Source organism: Prionailurus bengalensis, chromosome D4 (assembly GCF_016509475.1).
Source record: "Prionailurus bengalensis isolate Pbe53 chromosome D4, Fcat_Pben_1.1_paternal_pri, whole genome shotgun sequence".
NCBI lineage: Eukaryota > Metazoa > Chordata > Mammalia > Carnivora > Felidae > Prionailurus > Prionailurus bengalensis.
The window spans coordinates 87,464,209-87,481,022 of NC_057359.1; the positions used below are offsets into that span (position 1 = coordinate 87,464,209).

General features: G+C 48.5%; 1 protein-coding gene across 5 annotated transcripts in view; it reads right to left on the reverse strand.

The window, feature by feature from the left end:
• The window catches only part of KYAT1 (kynurenine aminotransferase 1), a 35,294-nt gene that overhangs the window by 10,581 nt on the left and 7,899 nt on the right, over positions 1-16,814 (reverse strand). For 2 of the 5 annotated variants that reach the window (XM_043566131.1, XM_043566130.1), the window contains exon 2: positions 238-450. The exons of 2 other annotated variants lie outside the window; for them this stretch is intronic. In XM_043566131.1, coding sequence (XP_043422066.1) covers positions 238-333 — 96 coding nt within the window. In that variant the 5' untranslated portion in view covers positions 334-450. The remainder of the gene's footprint in view (positions 1-237; positions 451-16,814) is intronic. One more of the 5 variants, XM_043566132.1, reaches the window with a different exon arrangement.

Here is a 16,814-nt window from a genome sequence, read left to right on the forward strand (position 1 = left end):
GAACCCGGGGCTGGGCTCCGGGGATGATGGGGAGGCAGCCGCACAATGCAGACTGTTCAGATGCAAAGCTCTGAGTTCTACAGTAGAGGCGAGAGCAAGAGAGGGGTCCCCAGCCAGGCTGCAGTCCAGGAAGGCTTACTGAAAGAGGAAGCTCATGCACAGCTCTGAAGCCAGGACCAGGCCAGATCCCAGGGACCCCGGGTTAAGCGGCAAATCACACGGGGCTGGAGCACTTACAGTCTGGTGCAAGCACCGAGTGACAGAAGTTCCAGCCTTCTTTCTCTGGAGGGGCCCCATCAGCTGTAAAGAGATGGCTGCCGCATTCCTGAACATGCCTCCCAGAGCCTCGGGACACTGGCAACTTCCCCTCCAGGGGCAGAAGAGAGGGAGGAGAATGCTCTGGCCAGAAAACGGCTCCGAGCCCAGGGCGTGGGTCCCCCCCACACAGCTCTAACAACAACAACAACAACAACAACAACAACAAAGACAGGAAGGGCAATTTTACTGAGTGGTCACTGTGTGTGAGGTGTGGCAACAAGTGTTTTTTTTTTTTTTTAAGTTTACTTATTTATTTCTTAAAAAAATTGTTTTAAATGTTTACCTTTATTTATTTATTTATTTATTTTTTCAACGTTTATTTATTTTTGGGACAGAGAGAGACAGAGCATGAACGGGGGAGGGGCAGAGAGAGAGGGAGACACAGAATCGGAAACAGGCTCCAGGCTCCGAGCCATCAGCCCAGAGCCTGACGCGGGGCTCGAACTCACGGACCGCGAGACTGTGACCTGACTGAAGTCGGACGCTTAACCGACTGCGCCACCCAGGCGCCCCTTTTTACCTTTATTTTTGAGACAGAGAGAGACAGAGCATGAGCAGGGGAGAGGCAGAGAGAGAGGGAGACACAGAATCAGAAGCAGCCTCCAGGCTCTGAGCTGTCAGCACAGAGCCCGATGTGGGGCTTGAACTCGTCAACTGCGAGATCATGACCCGAGCCGAAGTCGGACGCTCAACTGACTGAGCCACCCAGGAGCCCCTAAGTTTATTTATTTATTTTGAGAGAGAGAAAGCACAAGTGGGGAAGGGACAGAGAGACAGGAAGAGAGAGAGAATCCCAAGCAGGCTCTGCACTGTCAGCACAGAGCCTGATGCAGGGCTCAAACTCATAAACCATGAGATCATGACCTGAGCCAAAGTAGGATGCTTAACCGACTGAACCACCCAGGAGCCCCACAAGTGCTTTTTTGCATGATTATCTCTCACACCTACAACTCCTCCATCCCCAGCAGTCAGAGTGACCCTTTCAAAATGTAAATTACCTCTAATGAAAAAAAAAGATCCAGGGGAAGATCATGGATGGCCCCTAACATCACAGGGAGAGTCAACCCCACATTTTGTGCTGACTCTGAAAACACACACACCTCCTGCAAATTATTCCTGTGCTAAAACCAAATCTAAATCAGATCATGCCTTTGGATTACTAGAACACAAGGGACAGAAGAACATGTTAAATGACACCATGGAGAGGCGATCCACAAATGACCCTGTTTCTTCAACAAATAAAGTGCAAAGGAAGAACCTATCTCAGGCACGATAGGTTAAAGGAGACTTAAAGGTATACATTTAAAAAGTGAATGTCTTGAAAAGCAAGAAAAATATTGACAGACTTACTGCACAAGTTCAAAGCTTACTGAAAGGCTACTGAAACCAAAAAAGGGTAGTACTAGCATAAGGACAGACATATAAATCAATGGAATCGAACTGAGCATCCAGAAATAAAGCTCACACATTTATGGCCAATTGCCATCGGACAAGAATGGTAAGAAAATTCAGTGAGGCCAGAACAGTCTTTCAACAAATGGTACTGGACAACTGGTTATCCACAGGCAGAAGAATGAATTTGGACCCCTACCTCACACCATACACAAAACTAACTCAAAGTGGATCACAGACCTAAATATAAGAGCCCAAACTATAAAACCCCCAGAAGAAAAGAGGAGTATATCTTTGTGATATTTTTTTTAAAGGAATTTTTTAAAGTTTATTTTGAGGGAGACAGAGACAGTGCGAGTGGGGGAGGGGAGAGAGAAAGGGAGAGAGAGAATCCCAAGCAGGCTCAGCTCCGTCAGCACAGAGCCTGACTCGGGGCTCAAACCCACGAACCGTGAGATCATGACCTGAGCAGAGACAAAGAGTCAGATGCTTAACCGACTGACTCCACCCTGGTGCCCCATCTTTGTGACCTTCAGTGAGAAGACAATTTCTTAGATATAACACCAAAGACACAGGCAACAAAAGAAAAAACAGAACCAATGGATTTCATCAAAATTAAAAACTTTTGTGCCTCAAAAGATACCATCAAGAAAAGTGAAAAGACAAAAGCATGGGGGGGAAAATATCTGCAAATCATAAACCTGAATTTCTCCAAAGAAGATAGATAAACGGCTAACAGGCACATGAAAAGGTGCTCAGCATCCTTAGTCACTGGGCAAAGGCCACTTTATGCCACTAGAAGTTTGCTACAAATAACAAGAATAATTACAAGTGTTGTAAGGACACAGAAAGTTTATCAACTAGAAACTCAATGGCAAAACAAATGCCTTTATTTAAAAAAAACGTTTTTTAATGTTTATTTTTGAAAGAGAGACAGAGGGCGAGTGGGGGAGGGGCAGAGAGAGAGAGAGGGAGACACAGGATCCAAAGCAGGCTCCAGGCTCCGAGCTGTCAGCGCAGAGCCCGACGCGGGGCTCGAACTCACGAACTGATTTGTAAGATCATGACCCGAGCCTCAGGATGCTCAACCGACCAGGCCGTCCAGGCACACCAGCAAAACAATTTCCCTTTAAAGTAGGAACGAAATTCAAAGAGGTCTCTATCATCACTTCCTTCAACACCATATTGGAAGTCCTGGCTGGTGGGCCAAGAAAAGGAAGTTACGTGTATAAGACCCAGAAGAAATAATACCGCCACTATCTGCAAGGGCTATGGCTGACTGCACACAGTGATTCAAACAAATACACAAACGCTAAAACTAACCAAAGCTCAGCAAGGTGGCTACGGTTAAGATCAAAATGCAAAAAGAAACTGCATTGCCACCCCTCCGCCAAAACGCTGTCCGCGTCTCTCTTTGGCCCAACTGCCAGACGGTGCATTAAATAGTCTTGGGCACCAGGAAAAAAACCAACCAACCAACCAACCAACCAATCAACCACAAGAGTCAGATAATTACAAATTTTTTTTAACGGCTATTTATTTTTGAGAGAGCGCACGCAGGAGAAGGGCAGAGAGAGGGGGACAGAAGATTTGAAGCGGGCTCTGCGCTGACAGGCTGACAGCAGCGAGAGCCCGAGGTGCGCCTTGAACTCACGAACTGTGAGGTCATGACCTGAGCCAAACTCAGTTGCTCAGCGGACTGAGCCACCCAGGTGCCCCAGACAATTACAAATGTTTAAAGATGTTTCAAGAATTGGGGCGCCTGGGTGACTCAGTCGGTTAAGCACCTGACTCTTGATTTCGGTTCAGGTCACGATCTCATAGTTGATGAGTTTGAGCCCCACGTCGGGTTCCGTGCTGACAGCACGAAGCCTGTTTGGGATTCTTTCTCCGCCTCTCTCTCCCGCTGTCCCGCTCAAGCTCCTGTTCTCTCTCAAAACAAATAAATACACTTAAAAAAGAAAGACGCTTCGAGGATGCTGAGACACTGGAACCCTGGCGCATTGCTTCTGGGAATGTAACATGGCAGCCGTGCCATTGTACATTTGGCTGTTTTACTGTGGAAACAGTTTGGCAGGGTCCTCCAAGCTTACACATAGACTCCCCGCATGACCCAGCAATTCTACTCCTAGGTGTAGACTCCGGAGAAATGAAAACTATGCCCACGCAAAGATTTGTACGTGCATTTTTACAGCAGCATTATTCATAACAGCCTAAAGCGGAAACCATCTGTCAGTTGATGGACGTCAGTTGATAAACCAAATGTGGTACATCCACATGATGGACTAGCATTGGGCAAAAAAAAGGGAATGAGGTTCGGCTACAACACGGATACACCTGGACACATTATGCTAAGTAAAAGGAACCAGTCACAAAAGCCCACAATTTACATGATTCCCTTTGTATGAAAGAGGCAAAGCTATAGAGACAGAGTAGATCAGCGATTGCCTTGCACTGGGGGGGTGGGAGTCTGAGGGTGGGAATGGGGAATGACCACTATGGCTACTGGGTATCTCTTTGGTGCGAGGGACAAATTCTAAAATTAGACTGTGGTGTGAATATACCGTAAGCCAGTGAACAGTACACTTTACATGGTTGAATTATCTGGTATGCGTCTCGTTCTATCTCAATAAAACTTTTTAAAAAATCACCAAGGTTTAGGGACACCTGGGTGGCTCAGTTGGTTGAGTGCCCGACCCTTGGTTTTGGCGCAGCTCATGGTCTCGAGGTTCGTGGGTTCGAGCCCTGTGTCGGGCTCTGCCTTGTCGCTACAGAGAAGACTGCTTGGGATTCTCTCTCTCTGCCCCTCCCGTGCTCACTTGAGTGCGTGCTCGGGCTCTCTCTAAATACATAAACGAATTAATTAATTAATTGACTTTAAAAAAAATCACCAACGTTTAGGGGCATCTGGCTGGCGCTGTGGGTGGAGTGTGTGACTCTTGATCTTGGGGTCGTGAGTTCGAGCCCCATGTTGGGTGTAGAGATTACTTAAAAATAGGGGCTCCTGGGTGGCTCAGTCGGTTAAGCATCAGCTCAGGTCATGATCTCACAGTCTGTGAGTTCGAGCCCCGTGTGGGGCTCTGTGCTGACAGCTCAGAGCCTGGAACCTGCTTCAGGTTCTGTGTCTCCCTCCCTCTCTGCCCCTCCCCAACTTGTGCTCTGTCTCTCTCTTCTCAAAAACAAATAAACATTAAAAAAATTAAAAAAAATAGATAAAAATCTTTAAAAAAACAAAATAGGGGCGCCTGGGTGGCTCAGTTGGTTAAGCATCTGACTCTTGGTTTCAGCTCAGGTCATGATCTCCTGCTTCGTGAGTTCAAGCCGGCGTTGGGCTCTGACATGACAGTGCAGAACCTGCTTGGGATTCTCTCTCTCTCTCTCTGCCCCTCCCCCTATTGCTCTGTCTCTCTCTCTCTCTCAAAAATAAATAAACTTAAAAAAAACATTTGCAGTTCATGAGTTTGAGCCCCGCGTTGGGCTCTGTGCTGACAGCTGGGAGCCTAGAGCCTGCTTCGCATTCTGTGTCTCCCTCTCTCTCTGCCCCTCCCCTGCTCGCACTCTCTCTCTCTCTCTCTCTCAAAAATAAATAAGCATTAAAAAAATTAAAAATGAATAAATAAAGCAAAAAAAAAAAAAAAGGCAGTGCCCTTGTGGTGGCCACAGGAATGTCTCTCTTACTGGCAGGAGCCTGATTGAGGGGATGGCTGTACTCAGAAATCCATCCATCATCCTTAGCACTAAGGCAGTGAAAGTTCCCAAAACATATCCGTGGGAGAAATCTGAATACGGCCTGTACGTCAGGTGACGTCACTGGATCAATGGTCAGTTTCTTTGGGGGTGGGAACGAGGGCTGTTTGTGTTGGGGGGACGGATCGCATTCTTAGGAGGCACGTGAAGCATTGAGGAGTGAGGGGTCAGGACGCCTGCAACTTGCTTTCAAAAGATTCAGCAAAGACAGCCATCCACAAGGGCAGGGCAACAAGGGAGGTGTTAGCAAATGCGGTGCGCTGCGAGCGAGGGCTGACGCTCGGTGGGAGGCACGGTGTGGCCACTGCACGGTTCTTTTGCCTTTTCTGCAGATCCGACTTTTTCGGAACAGAAAGCTGAGAGGCAAAGGGGGCAGGTGTACCAACCGGATGTGGTGCGCGGGCACCTGGGAGCGCGAGCGAGGAAATGACTGTCAAGGTGCCACCCTCGCCCCCCAAGACAAGCGCTCAACAAAAACCCACTAAGGTGCTTATTCCCTTACGAATCTCTTAGGAGAGTTTGGTGACTGATTGAGAAAGCAGGGTTATAGGAGAAGGAAGAATGAGCTGCACTGGACCTCTCTGACCCAAAGATGTGGGTCTGAGAGCCAGAGAAAGAGAGAGAGAGAGAGAGAGAGCACACACTGGAAGAGTGTGGGCAGAGAGAGAGAGCACACACTGGAAGAGTGTGGGCAGAGAACACCCCACCTCCGCTCTGGGGAAACAGAAAGAAAGAGGCTGCTTGGTTTTGAGCTAGCCACCCCAGGTTTGCCAGGTAATGGTGCCCTAGCCTCCCTTGGGACCCGGCCCCTGTCCTCTGGGAGCTGGACTAGGCTAGTTAGGAACTAGTTAGTCTTCATTTCAGGCTCGAATCTGTGCCAGGCAGCAAAGGTTGGGCAGAGCACAGCGTCCTTAGCCAATGGTCCTCAGGGAGTGGGCTGTGGGACGCCAGGTGGGAATGCCACAGCGAGGCTTCATAAGACTTGTAAATATCTAGGTGCGCCTTGCTGGCTAAGTTGGTTAGGCAGCTGGCTCTAGGTTTCGGCTCAAGTCATGATCTCATGGTTTGTGAGACTGAGCCCTGCATCAGGCTCTGTGCTGACAGTGTGAAGCCCGCTTGGGATTCCCTCCCTCCCTCTCTTTCTGCCTGTCCCCTAATCGCTCTCTCTCTCTCTCTCTCTCTCTCTCTCAAAATAAATAAATAAACTTAAAATTAAAAAGACTTGCAAATATCTAGACACCCGCTGTGTGGGCTCCACTGAGGGTTCCCAAATGTTAGGGGTGGGTCTGAGGGACAAACGTGAACACTGACCGGGTATTGTAGGGTATGAAGACATCCTTCATTTGTTAGCTGTGCTAATGGTATTGGGGATTTCTTTCTTTCCTCTTAACAGTCCTCATGCTTCAGAGATGTATCCTGAAGTATTTACGACAAAATATTTGGGATTTGCTTCAAACTAATCCCAAATGATCCAGACGGTGGAAATAGGAAACGGATGGGGGGACAGATAAAGAAAGCTGGGCCATGGATTGAGACTGGGAGGGTCAGTATACTCTACTCTCTACTCTGTATGTATTTAAAATGTTCCCGGGGCGCCTGGGTGGCTCAGTGGGTTGAGCATACGACTTCCGCTCAGGTCATGATCTCACGGCTTGTGAGTTTCAGCCCCGCGTACAGGCTGGCTGCCGTCAGCAGAGAACCTGCTTTGGATCCTCTGTCTCCCTCTCTCTCTCTGCTTCTCCCCCACTCGCATTCTCTCTTTCAAAAATAAATAAACATTAAAAATATTAGTAATAAAAAATGAAACGTTCCACACCCACGAGGAGGAAGTCAGAGCCACAACATGGAAGGAGGCTGGGCCCCTGATGCTCGAGGAACCATCACTTATCTCTTGATTTAGTTGGGGCTTGAGGGGAAGGTAGATCTTGCTTAAGCTGCTGTTATTTGGGGTTCTCTTTCATTCACGGCAAATTAGGCCTCACCTAATTTGATTGCTAAACCCTGTCAATCAATACCGTCAGCTCCAAACCACCGAGAGCACAGCCGTGATTGAAACGATAGAGTGATGGGGCGCCTGGGTGGCGCAGTCGCTTAAGCGTCCGACTTCAGCCAGGTCACGATCTCGCGGTCCGTGAGTTCGAGCCCCGCGTCAGGCTCCGGGCTGATGGCTCGGAGCCTGGAGCCTGTTTTCCGATTCTGTGTCTCCCTCTCTCTCTGCCCCTCCCCCGTTCACGCTCTGTCTCTCTCTGTCCCAAAAATAAATTAAAAAACGTTGAAAAAAAATTTAAAAAAAAAAAAAAGAAAGAAAGATAGAGTGAGGGAATGTGCACACCACGGGGCTGTGAGGTCTCAGTGAGAGGGTGTTAGAACTTATTACAGGATTTGGACTTCGGTGGAGTGATTTGGGGGAGGGTCCAGGGAAGCAGGACTTTGGTCCGGATTGGCGCTTTCAGAAGCAGGGATCACTTGACGGTTGGATATCACAAATCTCATTTGTAGGGAGGCGGGCTGGAGCGAGGCTAGCTGTCACAGGTGTAGAAGCAGCCCCCCACATGTGCCAGGAGAGGGGGCGCTCGGTTTTGTGTGGCTTCGAAGACGCTCACGTTGGTCTGTGTTCAGACGTGATTACAGAATGTTCTCCCTGGATATCGATGTTCTGTGCGGTTGTCCACGCTCAAGAGAACTCAAGTCCTATCCTTGGGTGCCAGGCCAGCTCCTGGATTCCAGAAGCTGCTTTTCTCTTCCTAAATCCTCGAACCAAGAATAAAATCCAAAGTCTTTACCGTCTACTAGAAGGCCCTGTAAAATCAGATGTGAGGCCACCTGTCCCGGGTCACGTCTTGCCCCTGTCCCTTTCACTCGTTTTCCTCCAGCCACACTTGCCATTCCTGTCTACTTGGGTCCCTGTATCCACTCTCCTTCTAGAGCGGTGTCACAGAACTTTTCCGGTATGGGGCCAGGGTCAATACTGTGGGCTTTGCAGGACATCCGTCTCTGTCACAGCTCCTTAGCTCTACCGTGGCAGGGAGACAGAAGCCTTGGACAACACATACACCAATGAATGAGCTTGCGTCTCAGTAACACTGTATTGAAAAACCCTGGTGGCAGACCAGGTCCGGACTGTGGGCCCTCCTGGAATCTTGAACTCTCAGACTCGTCCACACTTAGCCTCTGGCAATTTCTCAGTCACGTTTAGGTCTTCCCACCCCTGAACGGGGCCCATGCGGAGGTTTCTGTTCTGGTTAAGTTGTGATTCTCTGGATCTGCTGGTTTTTCTAATTTGGGGGGCAGTGGTTTGCCCTGTGACCTCACTTCTCTAATGGGTCTAACGAGAGGTGTTGGTTTTTCGGTTGGTTCAGCTTTCTGCTTGTTAGGATGGAGTGATGACGTCCCAAGCTCTTTCCGGGTGGGACTGGAAGTCGGAAGTCCAATATAGCCTGCCTGTTCACATAACCTCGCAACTGTCAGTATAATACCCTAACTTCACTATAAAGGAGAAATGAAGGAAAATAATTTAGAACCCAATAGTCAGGCTTGCCCACCCTAGAAGATTCCGTGAAGTAGACAGCTGCTTCACCTGCTTTTAAGTTCAGTCTGACCAGTGCAGCTACTTAGCCTGTCCCTTCTAAACCCTGACCCAGCCCAGGCTCTTCCCTCACAGTCACCCAAAGCGTTTCTGAGCGCTGACCATCAGCCATCTGTCCAAAGGTGAGACACATCCTCCTTATGTTCTTTAATCGTCAGCTGCGTCCAGAAGCTTTAATCTTCTCCGGCCGTGCCCTGGCTTAGGGGCTGAGACTACTGTAGGGACCAGACGCTGGCAGGGCCCCACCATACGAGCTGCTGGGCCCCGGGCGAGGGTGGAGGGTTGAAGTGGGATGGGGAGGCCAGAGGCTGACAAGCACTCTCTCCTTCATACATCCAGCAAGTATTTCCTGACAAGCACAAAGGCACGTGTTATGGTTTGAAATGTGTCCCCTGAAAGTACGTGTTGAGGAGTCCCGAGCCCTAGTGCCTGTGAATGGAACCTTATTTGGAAATAAGATTTTTGTAGAGGTGACCAATGTAGGATGAGGTCATACTGGACCTTAACCCAGTATGACTGGTGTCCTCAGAAGAAGGGAGAAGATGGGGCACCTGGGTGGCTCAGTCAGTTGAGTATTGGACTTTGGCTTGGGTCATGATCTCACGGGTTTGGGGGTTCGAGCCCTGCATCGGGCTCTCTGGTGTCAGCACAGAGCCCACTTTAGATCCTCGGTCCTCTCTCTGCCCCTCCCCCCTGCTCATTCTCTCTCTCTCTCTCTCTCTCTCTCTCTCTCATTCTCTCTCAAAAATAAACAAACATTAAAAAAAAAAATTTAAGGGGTACCTGGGTGGTTCAGTCAGTTGAGTGTCTGACTTCGGCTCAGGTCACGATCTTGTGGTTCATGAGTTCAAGCCCTGTATGGAGCTTGCTGCTGTGGGCGTGGAGCCTGCTTCGGATCTTCTGTCCCCGCCTCCCACCCCCACCCCGCCTCTTCCCTGCCTGCACTCTCTCAAAAATAAGTCTTGAAAAAAATTAAAAAGAAGGAGGAGGAGGAGGAGGAGGAGGAGATAGAAGAGACACAGACACACAAGGAAAAAGCCATGTGAGGACGGAGGCAGAGATTAGGGTGAGGCATCTTCAAGCCAAGGAACAGTATGGATTGTTGGCAACACCACAAGCTAAGAGAAAAGCACAGGACAGATTCTCCTCTAGAGCCATCAGAGAAAGTATGGCCCTGCTGACACCTTGCTTCTGGATCTCTAGTCTCCAGAACTGTGAAAGAAAAACTTTCGGTTGTGTAAAACCACTCAGCTTGGGGTACTTTGTTTCGGTAGCTTCCGGAAACTAATGCGCTGGGGCACTAGGGGGCGCCCTGGGCACCTGCCCCATAGCTGGGAGTTTGGGAGGGCTCCCCACACAAGGGGGCGGGCAAGCTGAATCCCAAAGCTGGGAAAGTGGGCCAGGCGGAGAGGATGGTGCAAAGGCCCGGGAGTGGGAGAGCGCTAGGAGATCCCAGGAGCCGAGAAGTCAGTTTGGCCAGAGTTTACTCTCTAATTTCTCAGAACTGAGTCGCTTCCCAGGGGAACCCTGCAGGAAGTATTCCCTGATCCCCGTAGCTAAGACCCAGAGCTTGCAGCAACAAAGGGTAGTGTGATTCTTATCCGAGGAGGGATATTCCACAGTGTGTCATACCAGGGGGAAGGTGCCAGCATGCTTCAGCCTCACTCGGCCCCGGGACATGAAGCCCATGGCCAGGTCTGAGTTCAGCGCTGTTCAGCGCTGGTCACAGTAGACGACTTGTGCCTGCCGCATGCTCTAGGGGACCAACTGTCCTGCTTGCCCAGACTGAGGGGTTTCTCGGGACATGGGATCTTCAGTGCTAAAACTGGGAGCATCCTGGGCAAATGGGGAAGGCCGGTCTCCTTGGATTGGCCGAATGCAGGGATGGCTGCTCCTGTTCTGGGCCCAAGGTTCTGCTGACTCCTCTAGAAGGACCCTTGTCTGCTGTCTCCTGACCAAAATCTACGGGTGTCCAGCGGGCTGATCCTGTCTCTGACACCCTTGCCCACATCATTACACGCCTATGAATTCTGCCCTTTCTCCTAAAGTGACTACATCCAGGGGTGCCTGGGTGGCTCAGTCAGTTAAGCGTCCACCTCTTGGTTTGGGCTCAGATAGTGATCCCACAGTTCGTGAGTTCGCGCCTTTCGTTGGGCTCCACATGGTCAAAGCCTGCACGGGATTCTCTCTGCCTCTCTCTCTCTCTCCGCCCCTCCCTGGCTCACACTCTCTTGCTCAAAATAAATAAATAAACTTAAAAAAAAAATAAATAAATAAAGTGACTACAGCTCCTTTGCCTTAAACTATGCCTTTATCATCTCACTGGATTACAGCACTGGGAATGATATTAATACAACCAGCTCTAATCTCCTGAGTGCTTACTTTGTACCAGACTCTGTGTTAAGGACTGTAGGTCATCAGACCCTTTTCTAAAAATGTTTATTTATTTATATTTGAGAGAGAGAGAGAGAAAATAAGCAGGGGAGGGGCGGAGAGAGGAAGACACAAAAGCCAAAGCAGCCTCTGTTCTGTCAGCACAGAACCCAACGTGGGGCTCGAACTCACAAACTATGAGATGGTGACCTGAGCTGACGTCAGAGGCTTAACCAGCTAAGCCACCCAGGCGCTCCGATCATCAGACCCTTTTAAAGGCCCTGGAAAGAACGTGCTTTCCTCACCTCCATTAACAGGCAAAAACACGGTAATAAACATAATATAACAACTAACGCTCATATTGAGCTTCTGGAGGTCGAAGGAAGGTCCGCACCACCCACTGCCCGGTACAGGGCAGAAGGTTACACTCACAAGGGAAAAGATCCCACCCAGCTCATGGCCCTTCCCCCTCCTCTGCCACAACCTCAGCCCCTCTCACCCTCTCTGGGCACTGCCTGCTCTGGGGAAAGGTGGTGTCTTGGGGTTGGAGGTGGCCAAGGCCCCCTGGCTTCACAGAGGGCAAGGAGAGCCCGTGCTGGATGAGGATGTACTTAACCAGTCTGGCCGCCTCGGGGCTCGAGCTGGAAACCAGCTCCGGCTTTCACTGCAGGGGACAGTCCTGTAGGCGGTGGTGCGTGTGTCCTGGGCGAGTCTTGGGGAATGGGAGTTAGCATCACGCTGCACCCTCTGTGGGGCAGATCTGTCCTACTGCTGCCAGACCCTTTGTGCCTGCCCGGGACTGAGCCTAGAATAGTCCCCTGCGGGAAGGAGTGGAACACAGACTTTGGTGTCCCGCAGATCTTGGCCGTGTGAGCTGAGGCAAGTCACTTCACCTTTCTGAATGTCAGTCTCCTTGTGGATAAAATCCATAAAAATAAGATAATTCATGGAAAGCATTTTTCCTAGTGCCCGGCACATAAAAGATGCCCAGCAAATGATAGATATTCCTAACAGAGTGGGCACTTAATGAATGCTCACTGGGTCACTAGTGAAACTATGACATGTGGGGCTAGATGTGTGTGAATTCACTTACGTTCATTGGCAGGGCTGACTTCTCTATCAGACCTCTGCAGAAGGCATAGTGCTCCGGACCTGCCATACGTTGAGGAGCCCATGAAAGTGTTTTAATTTATTTTAAATTTTAATTTATTTCATTTTATTATTTTTTAATTTTTTTAACGTTTACTGATTATTATTATTATTTTTGAGAGAGAGAGCTAGCATGAGCAGGGGAGGGGCAGAGAGAGAGGGAGAGAGAATCCCAAGCAGGCTCGCGCCATCAGCACAGAGCTGGACACGGGACTTGATCCCACAAACCGTGAGATCATGACCTGAACCAATGTCAAGAGCCAGCCACTTAACCGAATGAGCCACCCAGGCATCCCGAGTTTTATCTTAAAATAAGGGGGGGAAAAGGGAATATAATAATGATGAACGTATAATAACAAATCCAGTCTAGATGATGTTCATTCTTTATACCTCATGGTTGTAAAATACAATTTATACTTCTTTTAACGGAGAAAGGGCCCCATGAAAGTCACAATGTGACCTTGAACGTAGGTAAATTGTTTGTGGTTACGACTTCACGCGCAAATATGAGTGGCTGTATTTGAGCATGTGCACACATCTCTGTGTCTGTCTGTGAGCATGCAGGTGTAGTGGGGGCAGCTTCCAGACACTTGAAGGGGAGGGAGAAGGCACTGAGGGTCTGATCCGAGGCCAGGAAGGGACAGGTAGCCCTGTGGGTGGCCCTCACCCAGGAACACCACCAGGTGTTCAAAGTGGTGCCCTGGGCAAGGAGAGGGTTTGAAGGACTCGTTGTTCTGGAAGCTGCCAGCAGGGGGCGCGACGAACCGGCACTGCCTAGACTTCAGCCTAGTTGGCCCTGGGACTCCACACACTTGGGCAGAGGGTGACCTTTGTGCCACAGGAGGGTACTGTGGCCTCACTGGACTGAGGGGGCCCACAGCGGGTCACGTGCTTGTCCGGGCCTACCGTGAGGTGGGCCTGCTGACCTTCCAGTCCAGAGTCCTCCCACTGACTGGGACAACCCAGGGACGACCACAGGGGCCTCATTCACAGGCACCTGGTGGCTCTGCAGGTGGCCTTTCTCAGGCCCCACTCGCCTCCAACTCCCCATGCCTCACCCCTCAATCTCTAGGAAGCCGACTGCTCTATAGCCCTGAGGTCTGTCCTAAGACCGAAGACATTTTATTTACTGCACACTTTTTCTCTGTGCGAGGCAGCCTGCCAGAACCATCCGTGTCCCATCACTTTAAAACCCATGAGAAAGGTTCCATCAAGATGTTCAGGTTACATGAAAAAGGCAGGTTGATATCAAAGCTGACTACAAAGCTTCAGTAACCAAAACAGTGTGGTACTGACTCAGACATACAGACCAAATGACTAGAACAGAGAGCCCAGAAACAAACCTAAATATCTACAGCCAGCTGATTTTTTTTTAAACACACGTCTTTTTTTTTTTTTTTTTTTTTTTTAAGTAATCTCTACACTCAACGTGTGGCTTGAACTGACGACCCTGAGATCGAGTCGAATGCTCTAATGGCTGAGCCAGCCAGGCACCCCTGGTCAGCTCACTTTTGACAAGGGTGACAAAACGATTCAATGGATTCAAGAAGAAACAATCTTTGCAACAAATATGCTAAGACAGCTTGATAGCCATACACCAAAGAATGGAGTTGGACTTGAAGGGAATCAACGACCTTGACCACATTCTTGCTAGTGTCCTTTGATGCACAAGTTTCAATTTTTATGATGTCCAAACATAGAACTACCTTACAACCTAGCAATTTCACTCCTAGGTAATATACTGAAAAGAAATGAAAATCCACACTCACACAGAAACGTGTACACGAACGTCCACAGGAGCACTGTTGATAATTATCAAAAGGTGGAAATCATCTACGTGTCCACCAGTGGATGAACGAGTACACGGTGGTATGTTCGCACAACGGAATATTATTCAGCCATAGAAAGGAACAATAGACATACCGACTCATGCGGCAGCTTGGCTGCGCTTTGAAAACATACTGAGTGAAAGAAGCCAGACATGGGAAGTGACAACAGGATACGATTCCTTTCATAGGTGACATCTAGAATAGGCAAATCCATACAGTCTGAAAGAGGTCAGTAGTAAACAGGAGACAGGAGGGAGAGACGAGGAGTGATCATTTAATGGGTAGAAGTGTTTTTCTGGAGTAATGAGAAAGTTTTGAAACTAGAGAGGAGTGGAGGTTGCACACAACGTCGTGAATACACTGAACGCCACTGACTTGTACACTTTAAAATGGTTGATTGTAGGTTATGTGAATTTCACTTCAATTTTTATAAGGTAGGGTGATAAAAAATAGCTGTTGAAGAACAATATAAGCCCATTTGCCTTTTTTATTTAAAACTTTTTTTAATGCTAATTTATTTATTTTGAGAAAGAGAGAGCCGAGTACAAGCAGGGGAGGGGCAGAGGGGGGAGGGAGAGAGAGAGAGAGAGAGAATGCCAAGCAAGCTCCGTGTTGCCAGCCACCCTGGGATCATGACCTGAGGTGAAATTGAGAGTCAGACACAAAAAACTCAGCCACCCAGGCGCCCCTAAAGTGTTTTCTTCCTTTACAAAAATGTATCAGTGGGGTGCCTGGCTGGCTCAGTGCATCTAACATGCGACTTTTGACGTCAGGGTCCTGAGCCCAAGCCCCACGTTGGGTGTAGAGCCTACTTTAGAAAATGCGGGCACCCTGGTGGCTCGGTCAGTTAAGTGTCTGACTCCCGAGTTTGATCCTACGGTCATTGGATCAAGCCCCGTGTCGGGCTCTGTGCTGAGTGTGGAGCCTGCTTGGGATTCTCTCTCTCCGTCTGCCCCTCTTCCCCATTTGCAGGCTCTTTCTCTCTCTCAAAATAATTTTTTTTGTAAAAAAAAAAAAATGTATCAAGCGGGTGCCTGGGTGGCTCAGTCAGTTAAGTGTCCGACTTCGGCTCAGGTCATGATCTCATGGTTCATGGGTTTGAGCCCCACGTTGGGCTCTATGCTGACAGCTCAGAACCTGGAGCCTGCTTCGGATTCTATGTCTCCCTCTCTCTCTGTCCTTCCCCTGCTCACACTCTGTCTCTGTCTCTCTCTCTCAAAAGTAAACATTAAAATTTTTTTTAAAAAAATGTATCAAGGATAATCTTTAGGGTGGCTCTCCAAAGGAAACAGAATCACTCTCTCGAAGAGATGCCCATACTCCCGTGTTCATTACATTATTCACAATAGCCAAGATATGGAAACATCCTATGTGTTCACTGATGGATGGATGGATAAAGAAAATGTGGTTTATGTGGGGATGCAAGCTGGTGCAGCCACTCTGGAAAACAGTATGGAGGTTCCTCAAAAAACTAAAAATAGAAGTACCTTACTACCCAGCAATTGCACTACTAGGCATTTATCCAAGGGATACAGATGTGCTGTTTCGAAGGGACACATGCACCCCCATGTTTATAGCAGCACTCTCAACAATAGCCAAAGGATGGAAAGAGCCCAAATGTCCATCGATGGATGAATGGATAAAGAAGATGTGGTATATATATATATATATACAATGGAGGGGCGCCTGGGTGGCACAGTCGGTTAAGCGTCCGACTTCAGCCAGGTCACGATCTCGCGGTCCGTGAGTTCGAGCCCCGCGTCGGGCTCTGGGCTGATGGCTCAGAGCCTGGAGCCTGTTTCCGATTCTGTGTCTCCCTCTCTTTCTGCTCCTCCCCCGTTCATGCTCTGTCTCTCTCTGTCCCAAAAATAAATAAACGTTGAAAAAAAATTATATATATACAATGGAGTATTACTCGGCAATCAAAAAGAATGAAAACTACGTGGATGGCACTGGAGGGTATTATGCTAAGTGAAATTAGTCAGAGAAAGACAAACATCATATGACTTCACTCATATGAGGACTTTAAGAGACAAAACAGATGAACATAAGGGAAGGGAAACAAAAATAATATAAAAACAGGGAGGCGGACAAAGCATAACTCATAAATATGGAGAACAAACAGAGGGTTACTGGAGGGGGTGTGGGAGGGGGGATGGGCTAAATGGGTAAGGGGCATTAAGGAATCTACTGCTGAAATCACTGTTGCACTAGATGCTAACTAATTTGGATGTAAATTAAAAAAATAAAATTAAAAAAATTTTTTAAAGATAGGAAAAAATAAAAAAAATAAGGTATACCATTATTATAAACACTATTCGTATTCAAACATAATGTCAACATGACAAGTCATTTGCTCAGAGAGTCCACAGTATCACAGGCAGAAAGCATGAGGTACCTGAGAAAAAAGAATACAAAGG